Source organism: Hirundo rustica, chromosome 4, assembly GCF_015227805.2.
Source record: "Hirundo rustica isolate bHirRus1 chromosome 4, bHirRus1.pri.v3, whole genome shotgun sequence".
In the NCBI taxonomy this organism is placed as follows: Eukaryota; Metazoa; Chordata; class Aves; order Passeriformes; family Hirundinidae; genus Hirundo; species Hirundo rustica.
The window spans coordinates 9,163,953-9,178,670 of record NC_053453.1 but is presented as its reverse complement, the minus strand read 5'-3'; the positions used below and the strand labels follow the sequence as shown (position 1 = coordinate 9,178,670).

Sequence of the window (14,718 nt, the reverse complement as noted above, 5' to 3'; positions counted from 1 at the left end):
TTGCTTTTCTCACTAGGAATGACAGGACAATATGTTTCTTTTTCTTTAGATGTTGTCAAAGACAAAGATAATATTTTTCCCCTTTTAGCCTAGAACAACATGAGTAAAAAGTCCAATACAAATTAAAAAAAGGGAGCACCCTACAACCTAAACTCACATAATCCTCCTAGATTCTGAAGGTGAGATTGAAGTCTTAGATTTATATCTATTTTCCCTTTAGTTACTAGCAAGATATAGACAATTGGGCTTTATTTTTGAAAATTATAAATACTCAGAAATATCACAGTTCTAGAGAATTTTCACTTAATTTAAGTTTTTCTAGGAAGCTTATGTTTTTTGTGACTAATAGTTCACAACTTCATGGGAAAAGCAAAAATTTTTATTCCAGAGGAAATATTGAACAACTATTGCAGACAATGAATGAACAATGACCACCAACTAATATTTTGAGAACAGTCAATATTTTTCAGGCTAGAATCATTAAGTTGATCAGAAGTAACTTTGTTCTATTAGGGAATATAAATGAAATTACTAAATGACAGCATTGCATGCTGACAGAGGAGGTGAAAAAATCCTGGCAAAACTTCTTTGTGGAGTACTTAACTGAGTAAAAAAAATGTGGAAAATTAAATAATTTTATAGAGTCATTACATTGATAGTAGCTTGATAATTCCTACAGGGACTCTGTATCAAAAAGCTTTTTCCAGCCAAGAACTCAAAAATTCTACTGAAACTTCTAAAAAACTTGGGAAAAATTGGGCTATATCCAGAGTATGAACCCCCCTTGCACTAGTAACACCTCTTTACAGAGGGAGGAAAATCTGAAAACTTAAACTAAGCTTTCTCAATCCTGCAATAACTGTATTTTAAAACATCAGCCAAGCCCATCTCTACACTTTCATCAAAAGCTGAGACCAGCACATCTCCTGTATGACAGGAAGAAATTCATGAGGTTGAGGCAGAGGTTTTGTTGGTTATTAACAATTCAATGCCCAACAAAGCAGAATAAAAGTGTCAACTCTGGGTAATTCTCTCAGTTAGCTGCTATTCTACTGCATAACTCAAGTTGGAAGAGGAAACTACATAAGAAGATGACTGGCAAGTGAAAGTGCTATAAATTGTGTATTGAAGAAACAATATATTAACAGAAAAGCCTTACATTCTTGGGATGGGAAATAGATTATTCTCTCCCGTGGCACTGCTGCTGCCTTCGCTATCGATGCTGTATCCACTGCCAAAACTACTGGCTGATGAGCCAGTGGAGACAGAACTTTCTGCAGGTCGGTGATTAGTAGACCTTGCTGTACAGGGCAGGAACATTTGGTTACTAAAAACTTGTAAGACATCAGTACTACTGACATGAAGAAAAAATGTAATTTATCAAAATCACATGCTGCAAACACTTTCACTTTTATATTTTACAGTCAAATATTCCTTCATCATCTTTTGCAGATGAAGTTTGTTTTCAGATAGAATAAGGTGTTCTGTACCAAATAGTACACCACCATATTTTTTTCTCCACTCATGTTAACAGTTCAAATCAACAGCCTGGAAAAAAAAAAAAAAAAAAAAAAAAAAGGGATAGGATGATTAACACTGTTTTTTTGATTAGAGTGCCAGAAAACCAGTTATTTATCTGAAACATTTCATATGATAATCTTGAAATGAAATTGAATTAAAAATGAAAACCCCAGTGGGCCTTTCTCATATTCCTTGTGAAACGTTCTTTGCATTTGGTGATTTTGAGGAGAGGAGTTTGCAAAGGCGTGAAAGCACACAATCTATAGTCACAGAGAATATCCCCACCCCTCTTCAGACATAACACAGCTATGCATTATATTTCTCAAGTGCTCCTATCCATCTGGATCTGTCTAACTACATGCATAGAATTTTAATGAACCTATTTTGATGGGAGATGCCTTAATCAAATTTAATACCATTTGGTGTTAGTATAGCATATGTTAGTTTTACTTCAGATTGCCTTAGTTTGTGTTTTGGACATTACTGCACCACATGAACAAATCATCCAGTATTTGGCATTTAGCAAGTTGAGAAATATAAATGAAAAAGGACACAGTGACATTACACATAGTAATTAATATGGGAACAATAGAGTAGCTATTCTCATACTGAATAACACAATTGTCTGGGAATATTAATACAGGTTTGGGGATTTTTTTGCAAAATGTCCTCTAATACATCTGCTCTTATCATGTTCCAACCTATTGAGCATATATACTAAAAATAGAAAATACTGTTTTGCAAAGTTATTTTTTCTATGAAGACTTAATGAGGTTTTATTTGGTGATCTGTGAAACTCCTATGTAAGTATTTAAAAGAGATTATTCTTTAAAAATAAATTAGTCAAGTTTCTAACAGGAAATTTAAAAAGAGCCAGAGCCCCAACTGTGACTGGGATATGCAAAGCAATCACACGGAGTCAAGAGATTTTCGCAGGGCAGAGAGTTCCTCCGAGCCAGCTCAAGGCTGAGCCAAGGCGGAGAACAAGGCAGAGAGCCTCTGCCTGTTTATTTCTTACCTTTTATACATTTGTGGGTCTGTCTGAAAATTGGCTTTGGGAGTTTTCACCCCTCAGCCGAATGGCTAGACCAACTGTCAGTTACAATTGTTTTCAGGTTAGAAATATGCAAACAAAGGACAGAGAATGAAAAACAAAGGATTTTTTTATGTTACATGTGTGAGAAAAAGTGAAAACTGCTCCTAATATTGTACGGTAGCTAAAAAGTCTGACTCCATTTTATGAACAATCAAAAGGCTTTAAAAAACTCAGAAAAAACAGGGTGACATCCAACAGTGTCTTCCTTTAAACTAGTAATCAATATTTTTTATGTCTGACTAACTGAATAATATTTTTGGTGAAGAATGCTGCCTGCTGCCTGATGTGGGACCAGGAAGCTGAGTCTAACGCCTCAAACATAATGGAAGAACAACTGAGTAACTTGAACTAGAAGCAATAAATGAAGCAATTCTTATATCATCAATCCTTCGGCAAACTTTAAGACAGAACACTTATTCTTCACAGTGATTCTTTGCTGGTAAACCAAGTTGTCACACAACTTTTTTATCTTTTCAACTCTCTTAATCTCTTTTGTTCCACTATTGCCCATAGCCAGTAGTGGAATCTCTCAATCTACATTGTTTTCAGATAAAATTATTCATTAGCTCTGTTCCATGATTGATTAGCTCTATTCCAGATTCATCACAGGCTGGAAAAACAAAGGAATAAATTTTAAAATCATAATGTTATTAGCAGATACTCTCAATATCTCACCTGGAGGCAAGACACCCATGTTTTTCCGGAGGGGCAGCCAGCTGTGTGCAGTAGTTGCTTTATCACTTTCAGCTGGTGGTGCTGTGAGTGAATTCCTATGCCTGTGGTGACCTGTCAGCAAAATGCTGCTGAGAAATGCTGGGCAAAAGTGATGTTTCAGAGATGAGATGCCAAACTCTCTGTTATGGCATATTATTGCCAGTTGCCCTGTATTCAACAGCCTGAATTGGGGCTCTCTCATGCCTCTTCCAAACTAATTCATTACCTCAGTTCTCATTGTGTTTACATGACTTGTATGTCTCACGATGTTTTCTGTTTGGAATTCTGAGGGTTCCTATAGGTTAGGCTGTTTTGTTGCCCTTTTTTTTTTTTTTTTTTTTTTTTTTTTTGGTGTCATGGAATGACAAATTCCTCACAGGTGAGTGCAAATGGGAGATCAAGACATTTGCAAAACCCATAGAAGCCAAAACAATATTGTGCCAGCACAGAAAATAATCTTCAGTCCTTCCCTTAGACATGAATTTGTTTGGTGTAGCATATATCTCCACCATAACATAGGTGGTCTGAAAGGGTCTTTCATATCTAGGCTTTTTTTTTTAACTGACTTTTCTGTAAATTAGTGTCTTAAGTAATTTCTTCTATCTTTACTGTTGGATTTCTAAAACCAGTAAGAATCTAGAATTTAGTTCAATCTAGAAGAGCTTGAATTAGGCCTTTAGAATTGAGTTAGAAGTTTTGCTTCATCTATTTATAATCAACACATAGCTGTTTCTTTTGAAACAGCTGTATCCTGATTATACATTCAGTATGCTGTATTTTTAGTTTTTCTACTGTTTTCACTAATTCACATAATTTTCCTTTTTTTTTTTTTTTTTGTGTAAAATCACTTCACTTGGTAAATGGTTATAATGGATCCAAGTTTAGATTCATGACTGGATTTTGAAAATTCTAAAGTTTAATGTTTTTTTTTTTCCTGTCTGCTCTATGAAAGTAATGAATCACAGTGTCAGTTTGTGACAAGAAATGAAATCCATAAATAGATTTACAGCTGGTTTTGTGAAAAATTCAGAATCTGGATACAGAGATAATCTCATAACTTGTGAGACACCCACATTTCCTACGTGTCTGGATTTTTACAAATACATCTAGGCCTCTAAGTTTCTGCTGGTTACATATGAAACTTTGGGGTTCTGATGATATGGCAAAGCTTGCTGCCATGAAATATTTTCCATGAGAGTTAGTATAACTATGGTTATATTTCTACTCTGTGTGGAAAGATGGAACTTGTTCCGTGTTCTTATGTTCAAGAAACTAGTCTGCACACTCATTTGCAGTCTTGCCCTTTCTCTTTGAATGCATGCAAACATTGTCTTAGAAACTTTAACACGTCAGAGTTCCCTGTGTTGCTCCTCTAGTCTTACCAGTCCACATAAGGTCTGTGGAGTCCTGAAAGTGTCAGAACAATTTCCACTTTGCTTGGTCAATCAGGTTCATATCCACATAAACGACAGGAAACTTATTATATTTAGTTTTAATGTTACTTTCAATTACAGTATTAGGGCAGGTTAATTCTGAGATACAGAGTTTCTGATTACAGCTGCCTATGCTAGAAAATTCTTTAGTCCTCAGGTTTTGACATCAAAGTTCTGGCAGGAGGTGCTTTGGTCTGTAGCATTTGAACAGTTTCATATGGATTCCCTTGGGTCCCTTAGATATTGTCATCTGGTATCTCACAGGTGCCTGAAGCTACAAGGTATAGTCTTGTTTTATTGAAATCTATGATGTTTATCTGGATAGGAGCTCAGGTGAAGGCAATTTCCATCATTTGAATATTAAGTATCCAGAGTGTGGAAGTGCTGTGTTTCATTGCTTCCTTGCCCTTCCTTTTCACAAATTATTCCCCGGCTCTTAAGTGATGCTCCCCCCAACCCTCCCCAAAAAAACCCCAAACCCAACCAACCCAAAAAGTGACTTTTAGAAACTATTAGGAAGCTTAAAAAACTCTTAAAATACTTGTCATAGGCAAGGTCTTGCTGGCAATTACATATGATTCTTATGTTTTTTAATATAAAGCCTTACATTTTTTTTAAAAAAAAGGCCTCAACAGCTGGAAGAGACAAAGCTTAACTGAAGGTCGCTACACATCCTCATTTGGCCTCCCTCTGGGAGAAAGAACATATCCCTTCACCCCCTCCAGCCCTTTTTCTGTAAACTCTTTACACTTTATCAGGTGCTTGCACTTTTTAAAGACTGCTATATCGTGATGTTTGGGCTGCCCAGCCATTGAACTGTGAAGAATAGAAATATGAAATGAAAGTTTAAAACCCTAATATGAGCTGCTTTCTCTGAAACAGGGCACAGATTTTCCTATTATACAAAGTTATTGTTGTGATTTGATTTCATTTTCATCTGTTAATCCTATTTTAGCTGGTAGTTCCCTCGATGAGATGAAATGTTCTCTACTTGGAATGGGTGTTAATGGGTACATATGTCACATTTAGGAGTTGGAAATGTGGTGTTAATGCTGCCTCTGAGTGATTCTGTTAAACCGCCTGTTTTACAGGCTCTGGCATGAGTAAAAGTTTCAGTTCAACCATTCTGGTGAATAATATATAAATGAGTTGGAAAAGTTCTCAGCCGCTTAGAGCAAATATTTCAGGTTCCAAGAAAGTGGATGATAATTTTATAGCTGGTGTAGGACCAGGGCTTCCCAAGAAAAAGTTATAATGGTTAGATTGATACCTTTTGCACTCTGTATGGTTTACAGGAAAAAGAAAAAATTTCAGTTATGTTTGGACATGTATTCCCTTACGCCTTCTTGGAAAAGAATTGCTAATTCAGTAAAATGGAGGTTAGCACTTGACCTTGCCTTTCAGCTTCATATTTTTATTTCTATTTTTTAAAATTATTAGTAATATGGCAAAATATCTATTAATTTATGCTTTGGCTTATGGACCCAGTTAGAAAACAAACTTTTAGGATCAAGGAAAACATGAGTCACACTTTAGTAGGAGGAAAATATTGTATTAAAAACAATAAGAGAGGAAATCTTGGATGGCATATGATTTAATTTAACCTTTCAGAAAAATCTGTTTTCAACAGAGAACAGAGAAGATGCTTTGTTAAAACCTAATAAAGGGAAGATAGATCATTCACACAAGGCCTATAACCAGGAACTACTAAATCAGTCAGCAGAAAAATGGAAACAATTCAGAACTCTCAGCCACTCCAGCCATTCTTCTACAGTGAATGATGGGGTTTTTTTTAAGACTCAAATTTTAAAATGTTGACTATACAGTTCTGTGCTTCATATGGAAGAAAGGACAGACTCAACCAGCACTTTCTCCTGGTGAATAAATTCTGGATGTTCCCCTTTTCCTGTTTCTGTCTCGAAACAGAAATACACTGTCAAAACAGCTTGGGAATGATGGTTCTGCTTGTGAACCAAACAGGAGGAGGAGAAAATGTCTTCAAGTACGGATTCAGGATTAAGTTTCCACAATTGTCCTCTAATTACTTGGAAAAAAAATAAAATAATTGTCCATCTTCTAAGAAACTCTGGGTAACAAAAAAGGTTGAAAGCATCACACTGAATCTTCTCAAAGAGATGCAAGCCTGTGGGAGAAGGTGAAAGCACCTGTCTCCTGTGTGTAATTTTCTGATGACCAACAGACATCAGAAAAATTGGACACGAGCATCTCATAGAGCATCTTTTGGCAGAAACTTGGCTGCCCTTCACTCTCAGTAGCCTTGTGTTCTAAGTGCTCCAACCTCAAAGTGCCCCAAATGCCAGTTTTCTTATCTTTTTGAAGTGTTTGCTAGCATTAAAAGCAAGAGCTGTTCCAGTTTGCTCTGTTAGGCTCTACAGGGTAAAATTGTTGTTGGGACTGCTTGTTGCAACTTTTGTGAACTGGCAGAATAGGGTTACATAAAGAACTGGTGATAAAGTACATATACCTCAGGTCAGCCCAGACAGTTGTTTTTCCTAATGCTCCCTCATAGTGACATGACTTTAAGCTGTAGTCTCACCCATCTCAGCCACAGCTGTATATTAGATGCAGGTTGACTTCACACTGAACAGAGATAATTTGTGAAATTTCAAGACAACACTTTACAGAGAAATTTACCATTTGAGTTGAGTAACAGAACAACACACTTCTTAAACTGCTGAAGTAATTTCTTTACCCAGGAAAGCAATTTGGATGAAATAACTTTCCATGCACTCTGTAGGGTCAGTCTGCCCTACAGAATTTTGAAAAAAGACTTTTGAAATAAGAGTTATCAAATGAAGAATCTGAGCAATTCTCTGAAATTACATGTCAGCTAAAAATGGTGGAAGACTAAATAGCAGGAATAACCAAAGCAAAATGCGCCTGCTATTAGATTGAAACAAGGTTGAAAAGACAGCCTCAGATTACTGCTATCTGCAGAGAGTTGGGACAAACTGTTCTTGTTTAGATAATGATTCTTTGAAATGTTATTTGTACCAATATGAAGGCCCATTTAGCTTGGAAATAAAGAAATTAATGACATGAGTCACTAAACAGCTTTGGGCTATAAAGTATTTAAGTGTGAAGGAAATATCCTAAAATAATGTAGGAAATTAAAACATGGCATTGCCTATTAAATGTGTGAAAATGGATATAGACCAAAAGGGATCCCAAATAAGCAGGTTCTTGAAACCACATTCATATTCAATTCAGAAGACTTATATAACCTAGGAATCAATTTCCTTTTACTCCATTGTTGCTAAAGCCAGTAAATAGAACTTAGGGATAAGGAATATTTATGTCAATTTCTTGCAGCTAAGTGGATAGAAATTACACAGTGCTGGCTCAGACTTGTGTCATGGGTTGTAGAGTGATGGCAATGTCTTGATGCATCACATCACATTTCTGTGTAGCTTTAAGCTGTTATGTCGATACTTAAGTGAACTTGTGCCAAAGTTGCTGGTTCAAAGAAGTTATAAGCAGGTGTACTACCTTTTGAACTAGTGTTTTAAACTGGCATTTTTTTAGATGTTTTAATTGATAGACTTAATTGGGTACAATTCTGAAAATGCTGATGTAGAGTTTTGCTACTTAAGGTATTCTAGCTAACAGTATCAGCTCTGAGAGAAGATCCCCCCCTGACCAGTAAATTCACTTGACATAAAACTGTTTGGAAAAGCTGTTGTGTCATGGTGGAAAATGAGTAACGTAAAAGATGAAATGTTCTCTATGACATGTTCTCTATGAAATGTTCTCTCTATGCTGTGGTGCTGCATTTTCTCCCTTCCCCCCTGCCATTTTCAGGGACAAAAAATAATAATACCAGGTACATGTGTCAGAGGACATTTTAAGGAAATGTGATTTTAAGTTGATAGAGGTTTAATCTTGAAAAAAACCCAACCTTTCCATTACTGAAAATTAGACAGAAATTATTGTAGAATTATAATGTTGGTATTACCTTAAATTAACATCTAAACATCTTGGATCTTTAACTGAAACACATGTCAATTTCTGTAGATCTTTAAGATTTGCTAAATAATTCAGGTCAGGAGTATTGCAGTGTTTTTATGTTGGCAGGTTGCTTGTTTGTTTGGTTTGCTTAATGTTTGCTTAAAGAGGAGTTGCCTATGGCATCCATCAACAAATGATATACAAGCAACAGCATATTGACTTGTAGCTTCTCTTTCATGGATGTCTGCTGGAAAGAATAAGAAATGTATAGGGCTACAATGATGTTGAGACTTAAATTCACTTACTGAGATATTTACTATTTAAATATTAATTTAGTGTTCTTCAAAGATGCTAGGAAGATTAAAAATAAATTTCTAGAAATTCTCTTATTTGGTCATAAGATGATGGGTGGTTTTTTTTCATTTGATATTTTAATGTAATAAAGGAATTGATTTTTCGTTGTACAATCATTGTCCTTTAGGGGAAAAGCTGGCATCTTTTTCTGTGCAAATAAGACAAGCCCATCAAATTTTACCCATTAAACTACATCTCTGTAGAGAGCAGAGGTGCTTATAAAAGTGTATCATTCAAAAAAATGAACAGTTATGTAGATAAGTGCTGACTATATGATGAACTGTATCTTTTATTTTTGTGCTCTGAACTTACTCCTTGAAAGCTACAATTTCTGCTATGGCGAGGCAGAGGTGGTGCACATTTCTGCTTAACAAAGGTGATGAAGTTTTCTTCTGTTCCTTGTCTTTCCTGTTCACTTTATTGGAAGGTATTAAAAACTTCCAATTAAAAAGGCATGTTATTCATTCCTTTAAATCTATAAGCTAGGTTTAAACTGTATTCCAAATACACCTACTATTTCCTATGCATGTATTCAAAGAACTGGTGATAGTCATCAAAGCATCTACAACTGTTCAGGTATCTGAAGAACTCAAAAATAATTTATTTAAAGCATAACTGACCCACCAAGAAAATTCCATATAATGAGAAGATCCTTCTGTGCGATAAATTACTGACAGAAAACACGGTGGACTGATTAATTCTGTCTAAAACTGATTCATCTGGTGGATAAACTCTAATATACAGATTTATGTTGAAGGGAATGTGTTTAATTTTATGTAAATGTGTAATTGGAAATGATTCATATATTGAACAAAACCTAAATCAAATTAACTCAAGCGCAGGCACTGCGCTCTTCCTCTGACTTGGATCCCTTGCAACTTCTGGCTTCAAAGAGTTGGCTCTGAAATGTTAATGTTCCTCTCTGAGGGATGTGATTGAAAAGTGTAGCATGCAGTTGGTTTCTTTACAGATCACACTCTTATCTCTCATGGGCAATGACAAAATTATACTTCAGGGTTTATTTTTATTTAACTACTGTAGCTGAATGTTGGATTTTACAAAGGTTCTGAACAAGAAGCAATGTTTTTTGTTGCATCTTCACCTCAATAACTTGGATTCTTTGCAACATCTGGCTTAAAAAAATGATGATAGACCTTTGTTATCACAAAATATGCTATTTATACTATAGGTGCTGGTTTTGTTTATGATTTCCTTGTTACTTCTCAACAGAGACACTTAATAACTGACAAAATAGACCCAGTAGAAAGGGTCCTAGGAATCAGAAGCAGAGATGGATTTCTCTGAGACATTGTTAGAATGACTGAGGATTCTAGCTTTGTTTGGGATTTTTTGTTTTTTCTAGATCCAGTTCAATTTAAGAGAAAACATGAAGGTATTGGGAGACTAGATCAAAGGAGGACACTGAGGGTTATCTTAGGTATTGAAGGACTTCACAGCAAAAAATAATTTCCATCACCGTTGTGTACTTCAGGTGAAAAAAACAATTCCTCTAAAAGGCGCTGTTTAATCAATGCACAGGAAACTGTGGTAAAAAAAACAACAACAACAACAACAACAACAAAAAAAGTGGATTATCTGTAATGACTTTCTTAGTAAGGGGCTTTGAGCGCTAATAAAAAATTACTAACTTGCCAAGATGACAATGTTCCAGTAATTAAAACCAGTTCCCAATATGTTCTTTTCCAGGTACCAATAAAGTAGGCTATAATGGAGGTGGGTACCACAAACATGCATCAACCTGTTAGGAATGGACTTGGAAACTGATGATGCCCCAATATTCACAGTTCACAATGCAGGGGAAATCTCTCCTTCCTTTATCATCTCTCCATCCCACAAAGGAGTCCATAACTTGGAAGCTGTTTTGAGTATCTTTGGTGCTTTTGCTATAGACTCATCTAATTTCACCTTCATATTCCACAAAACTGCAGTGAAATTATCTTGCTTTTCATTCCTGCTAAAAGTCATGAGAGTAATTTACCTCAAAATGGTTACTACTGGCCCACCTCATATGAATAAATTTGGACAAACTATCTCTGGTACAAAAAAGAGAAGCCAAAACATCCCACAGGTCTGAAACCTGTGACTTATAAACATTGTGTAGGTGACCATGAATTGTGTTTATTTGTCAGAAGTAAAAAGACAAAATAATACATTACTTCATAACAATTCTAACCTTTTTTAATATATTATTGTAATGTGGACTCTTATTATTTATAATGTGGACTTATTCCCATAACTCTCTATGATGCTTCCAATATTCCTAAGGCAAGTACATATCAGTACATATTCTTTTTGCAATTTTAAAGTAAAGATAGAATAACAGTTTGTTGTCACTGGTACTTGAAGCCAACAGACTCACTATTTCCTTACTAGAAAAGTATATCTGAACCTTTATTCAACCTTATATCACAAACAAAATGTTTTGCAATACCTGTCTGTGTGAAAAGGCATCTCCACTGCGCTATGAGCCTGTGATAACACTCGACAGACATGACACTTCAAAAGATCATAAGAGTCATTTAGATTTGAATGGTCTACCCCCCAGGAGTGGTGTGCAGCTCTCAGACAGGATGCCTGAGCTCATACCATGACATTCCCTGGTTCAGCCTGAGGTGAATGTCTAGAGTTGAGCTGTAGAGTAACACAGTGTGTGTGTGTGTGTGTGTGTGTGTGTGTATGTGTGTGTGTGTGTGTTTGTGTAAATACTTGGATTTATGGAAGAATTCTAAAGGCTCTCTTAAGAAACTTGTAATTCCTAAATATGTTTTAAAAGATCTGTTACTTTAATTACTTGTTTTAACATCCTGCTAGTTGTCTGAATGACTTGTTGCCTTTAGAATATATTGTCTAAAGTACCATTCCCTCTTTCTCTCCTGCATCCCTCTCCGCCAGCCTATATTGTCCAATGTGTGCAATGGTGTTGACAGAAAAACTTTCAAAGAATCTTGAGAACTTAGGAAGGGATTACAGCACAAGAGAACATCTGGAAGTTCAGTCAGTACATTTATTTGGATTATCCCTCAGATTCCATGGAAATAAACAAGATGCTCCAGAAGTCAAAAGAACAGTGGCAATTTAAACTGATTGAGATTCTGGCTCTTTATTTGTGATGAGGGAATAAATTGGTGATATGTGGTATTACAGGTGCCTACAAGTAGAAAATAATTTTTAAAGATGCTAATAAGAAAATTATCAAGAGATTGAACTATACATGGATCAAAACTCCTTTCCTTTCCACTGGTGGTTTGAAAAATTATCTATGCTAATGACTGTTGACATGATAATTGTTGTTGGAAGAGGACACAGGAATTGTTATTTTCCCAATTACATTTTCAGAGACAAAAATGTGCAGTTAAGTTTTTGTCACAGTACAAGAAATGTCCAATCATGCTTAAGCAGACCAGCTTGGATGCATGCTTTTTATTAGGCAAAAACATGAGCAAAGCTATACTACTTTTCAACAGAATTCTAAGTACTCCAGTGGAATGGAAGTGCACACATTTGTTGTTTCATAATGCTTCTTAGCACAGTTTTTTTGTCATGGATTTATGCGCTGATAGGTGGAAAAATCAAGCAGAGTTCTTGATTCATGTTAACATTTACAGCACTTAATGAAGGGGTAAAAGAAATAATTAAATATCACAATGAATTGTTGACATGGCAAGAAGTATTTGGGATGTAGTTGGCTTCTTAACCATGTCTTTCTGCTCACCTCCTTCAGGCTTGACTGGTCCATCAGACATCACTTTCCTGAGGGCTAGTTGGCTTTGGTCTTTGTTGTCATTGGCTGGTGGAGGCAGATTGTCAGACTGAGTTCTTTGAATAGGGAGGACTCCTGCTATGCTGTGTCTGTGCTGCTTCCTGGCATGATTAGACTGACCGCTTTTATGTGCTGCTGTGGCAGTGTGGGTGAAATGGAAACCCAGAGTATGTATCCTCAGATGGAACCAGCTTAAATGTTATTCATGCAAACAGAAGTGGTTTTTTTTCTGTATTTAAGTAAGTAGTGTTTTCAAACACCAAAGAGACACCACATGCACAGCATTAAAGAGTATCAAAACTGGCTGTTTCTGTATTAATGACAGTGAAGACGAGGGAAATAATTTTTCCCCAGTTTTGCTTTATACCATGGTGATTTTATGGCATATCAACAAATCCTAAACACAAACACAATGACTTCACAGTCAGAGAGATTTAATTTGCCATCAACTAAACCCTCAGCTAGCCATCAGATAATACTGGTCTGAAGTATACTCTGGAGAGTAATCCTTTTGAACTCAATAATTTTAATTAATTAACCTATTTGAAGTTGTCAGATGAAATCTATCTTGACCCTGAATCAATCCATGGTAAGAAATAACTCAAAAAATTGCACTGTGACACCTGACTTAACTCTTAACTCCCTTTCAGTTTCCTATATTGACAACATTGCTGAAATCTGATGTTGTTACTGGCTCTGTGTGTTTAATGGCTTTGCACTTATTGTGTTTAATGCTTTTATTGTATTTCTGTTCTGCTCATCACTAATACAATCTTATCTGAGATATAAAGAAGGTTTCCTTATATTTCCTTTCAAAAAAAAAAATAGATATTTACAGTCATGTTTCAAAAATAGAAATCTCAGCCATGTAGTTAAAAAAAAAGTTTCTTTAACTTCAAATCTTTTTGTGTATAGTACTGTCCTTCATGATTACTACTTATAGATACATCCTGTTATTAATGTGGTCTCAGTCTCGTGTGCAATTTGAACAGCTGGCAGTTGCATTTCTGCAGGTTTTGATTATTTCATTGGGAGGTATTTAGTGACATCAAAACACAATGGACTTGTCTGTGAGTCATGCACAACCGTGGAACATCATGGACCATGAGTGAAGGGACCGATGGAGAAACAGCCAGTTTCACTGCAGTCTTTATAAAATAAATAAATAAATAAATAAATAAAAGACTTCTAAATACAAGAGTATATTGTAATTATATGTATTCACACACAGGCACACAAAGAAAGACATTGAACAGAGTGAGCACAGTGTGCCAAGGACAGAAAAGAAATAGCCAAAAAAGGGAAGGACAGCAGGGAAAAAGGCAACAGATGGACATTAAGCTGCCATGCTGAGGAATTTATTTGCGTCTTTTACTTGGTTGAAGGCGAAGCTGTTGAACAGCTGCTTCAGCAGCAGCGATGGCTGCCCCAGCATCTTCGAGGTGAGTTTGAGTGACGCTGGTTTTGCTTTGGCTGCGAGATGGACCATGAGAGCGGAGATGTCCTTCAGAAGAAGATTTGGAGCTCCCTGGGCTGCTGTGGGATTTCTCAATGGTGGGCACCTGCATGTCTATCAGGAAAATGAAGAAGTACAACTCTCGCATTTATTAAAAACAAACAATTTCATTCTCTTTCTCTTGACTGGTCTTTCTAGCTGAATTCCAGAATAAAATAAAGAAATTAAGAAATAAAGATTAAGCTGTGCCTTTCCATTTAAAGTATCAGGATATATCACAAATAGGAAACTCTTATGAAGCATTGTTTTCTACTTCTCCATCATTACCTGGCCCGGGGAATAATTTATTTAGTATTTTTTTTTATCACCTGTGAATTAGACCTCCTGTGCTGGT

At 35.9% G+C, this 14,718-nt stretch overlaps 1 protein-coding gene across 8 annotated transcripts in view; it reads right to left on the bottom strand.

Moving 5' to 3' along the window:
- PCLO (piccolo presynaptic cytomatrix protein) overlaps positions 1–14,718 on the bottom strand; it is a 326,032-nt gene that overhangs the window by 45,359 nt on the left and 265,955 nt on the right. For 6 of the 8 annotated variants that reach the window (XM_040061464.2, XM_040061466.2, XM_040061467.2 and 3 more), the window contains exons 20-22: positions 14,244–14,438; positions 12,821–13,003; positions 1,160–1,301 (exon numbers count right to left, since the gene is read on the bottom strand). In XM_040061464.2, the coding sequence (XP_039917398.1) occupies positions 1,160–1,301; positions 12,821–13,003; positions 14,244–14,438 (520 nt within the window). The remainder of the gene's footprint in view (positions 1–1,159; positions 1,302–12,820; positions 13,004–14,243; positions 14,439–14,718) is intronic. The other 2 variants (XM_040061465.2, XM_040061471.2) reach the window with 2 other exon arrangements.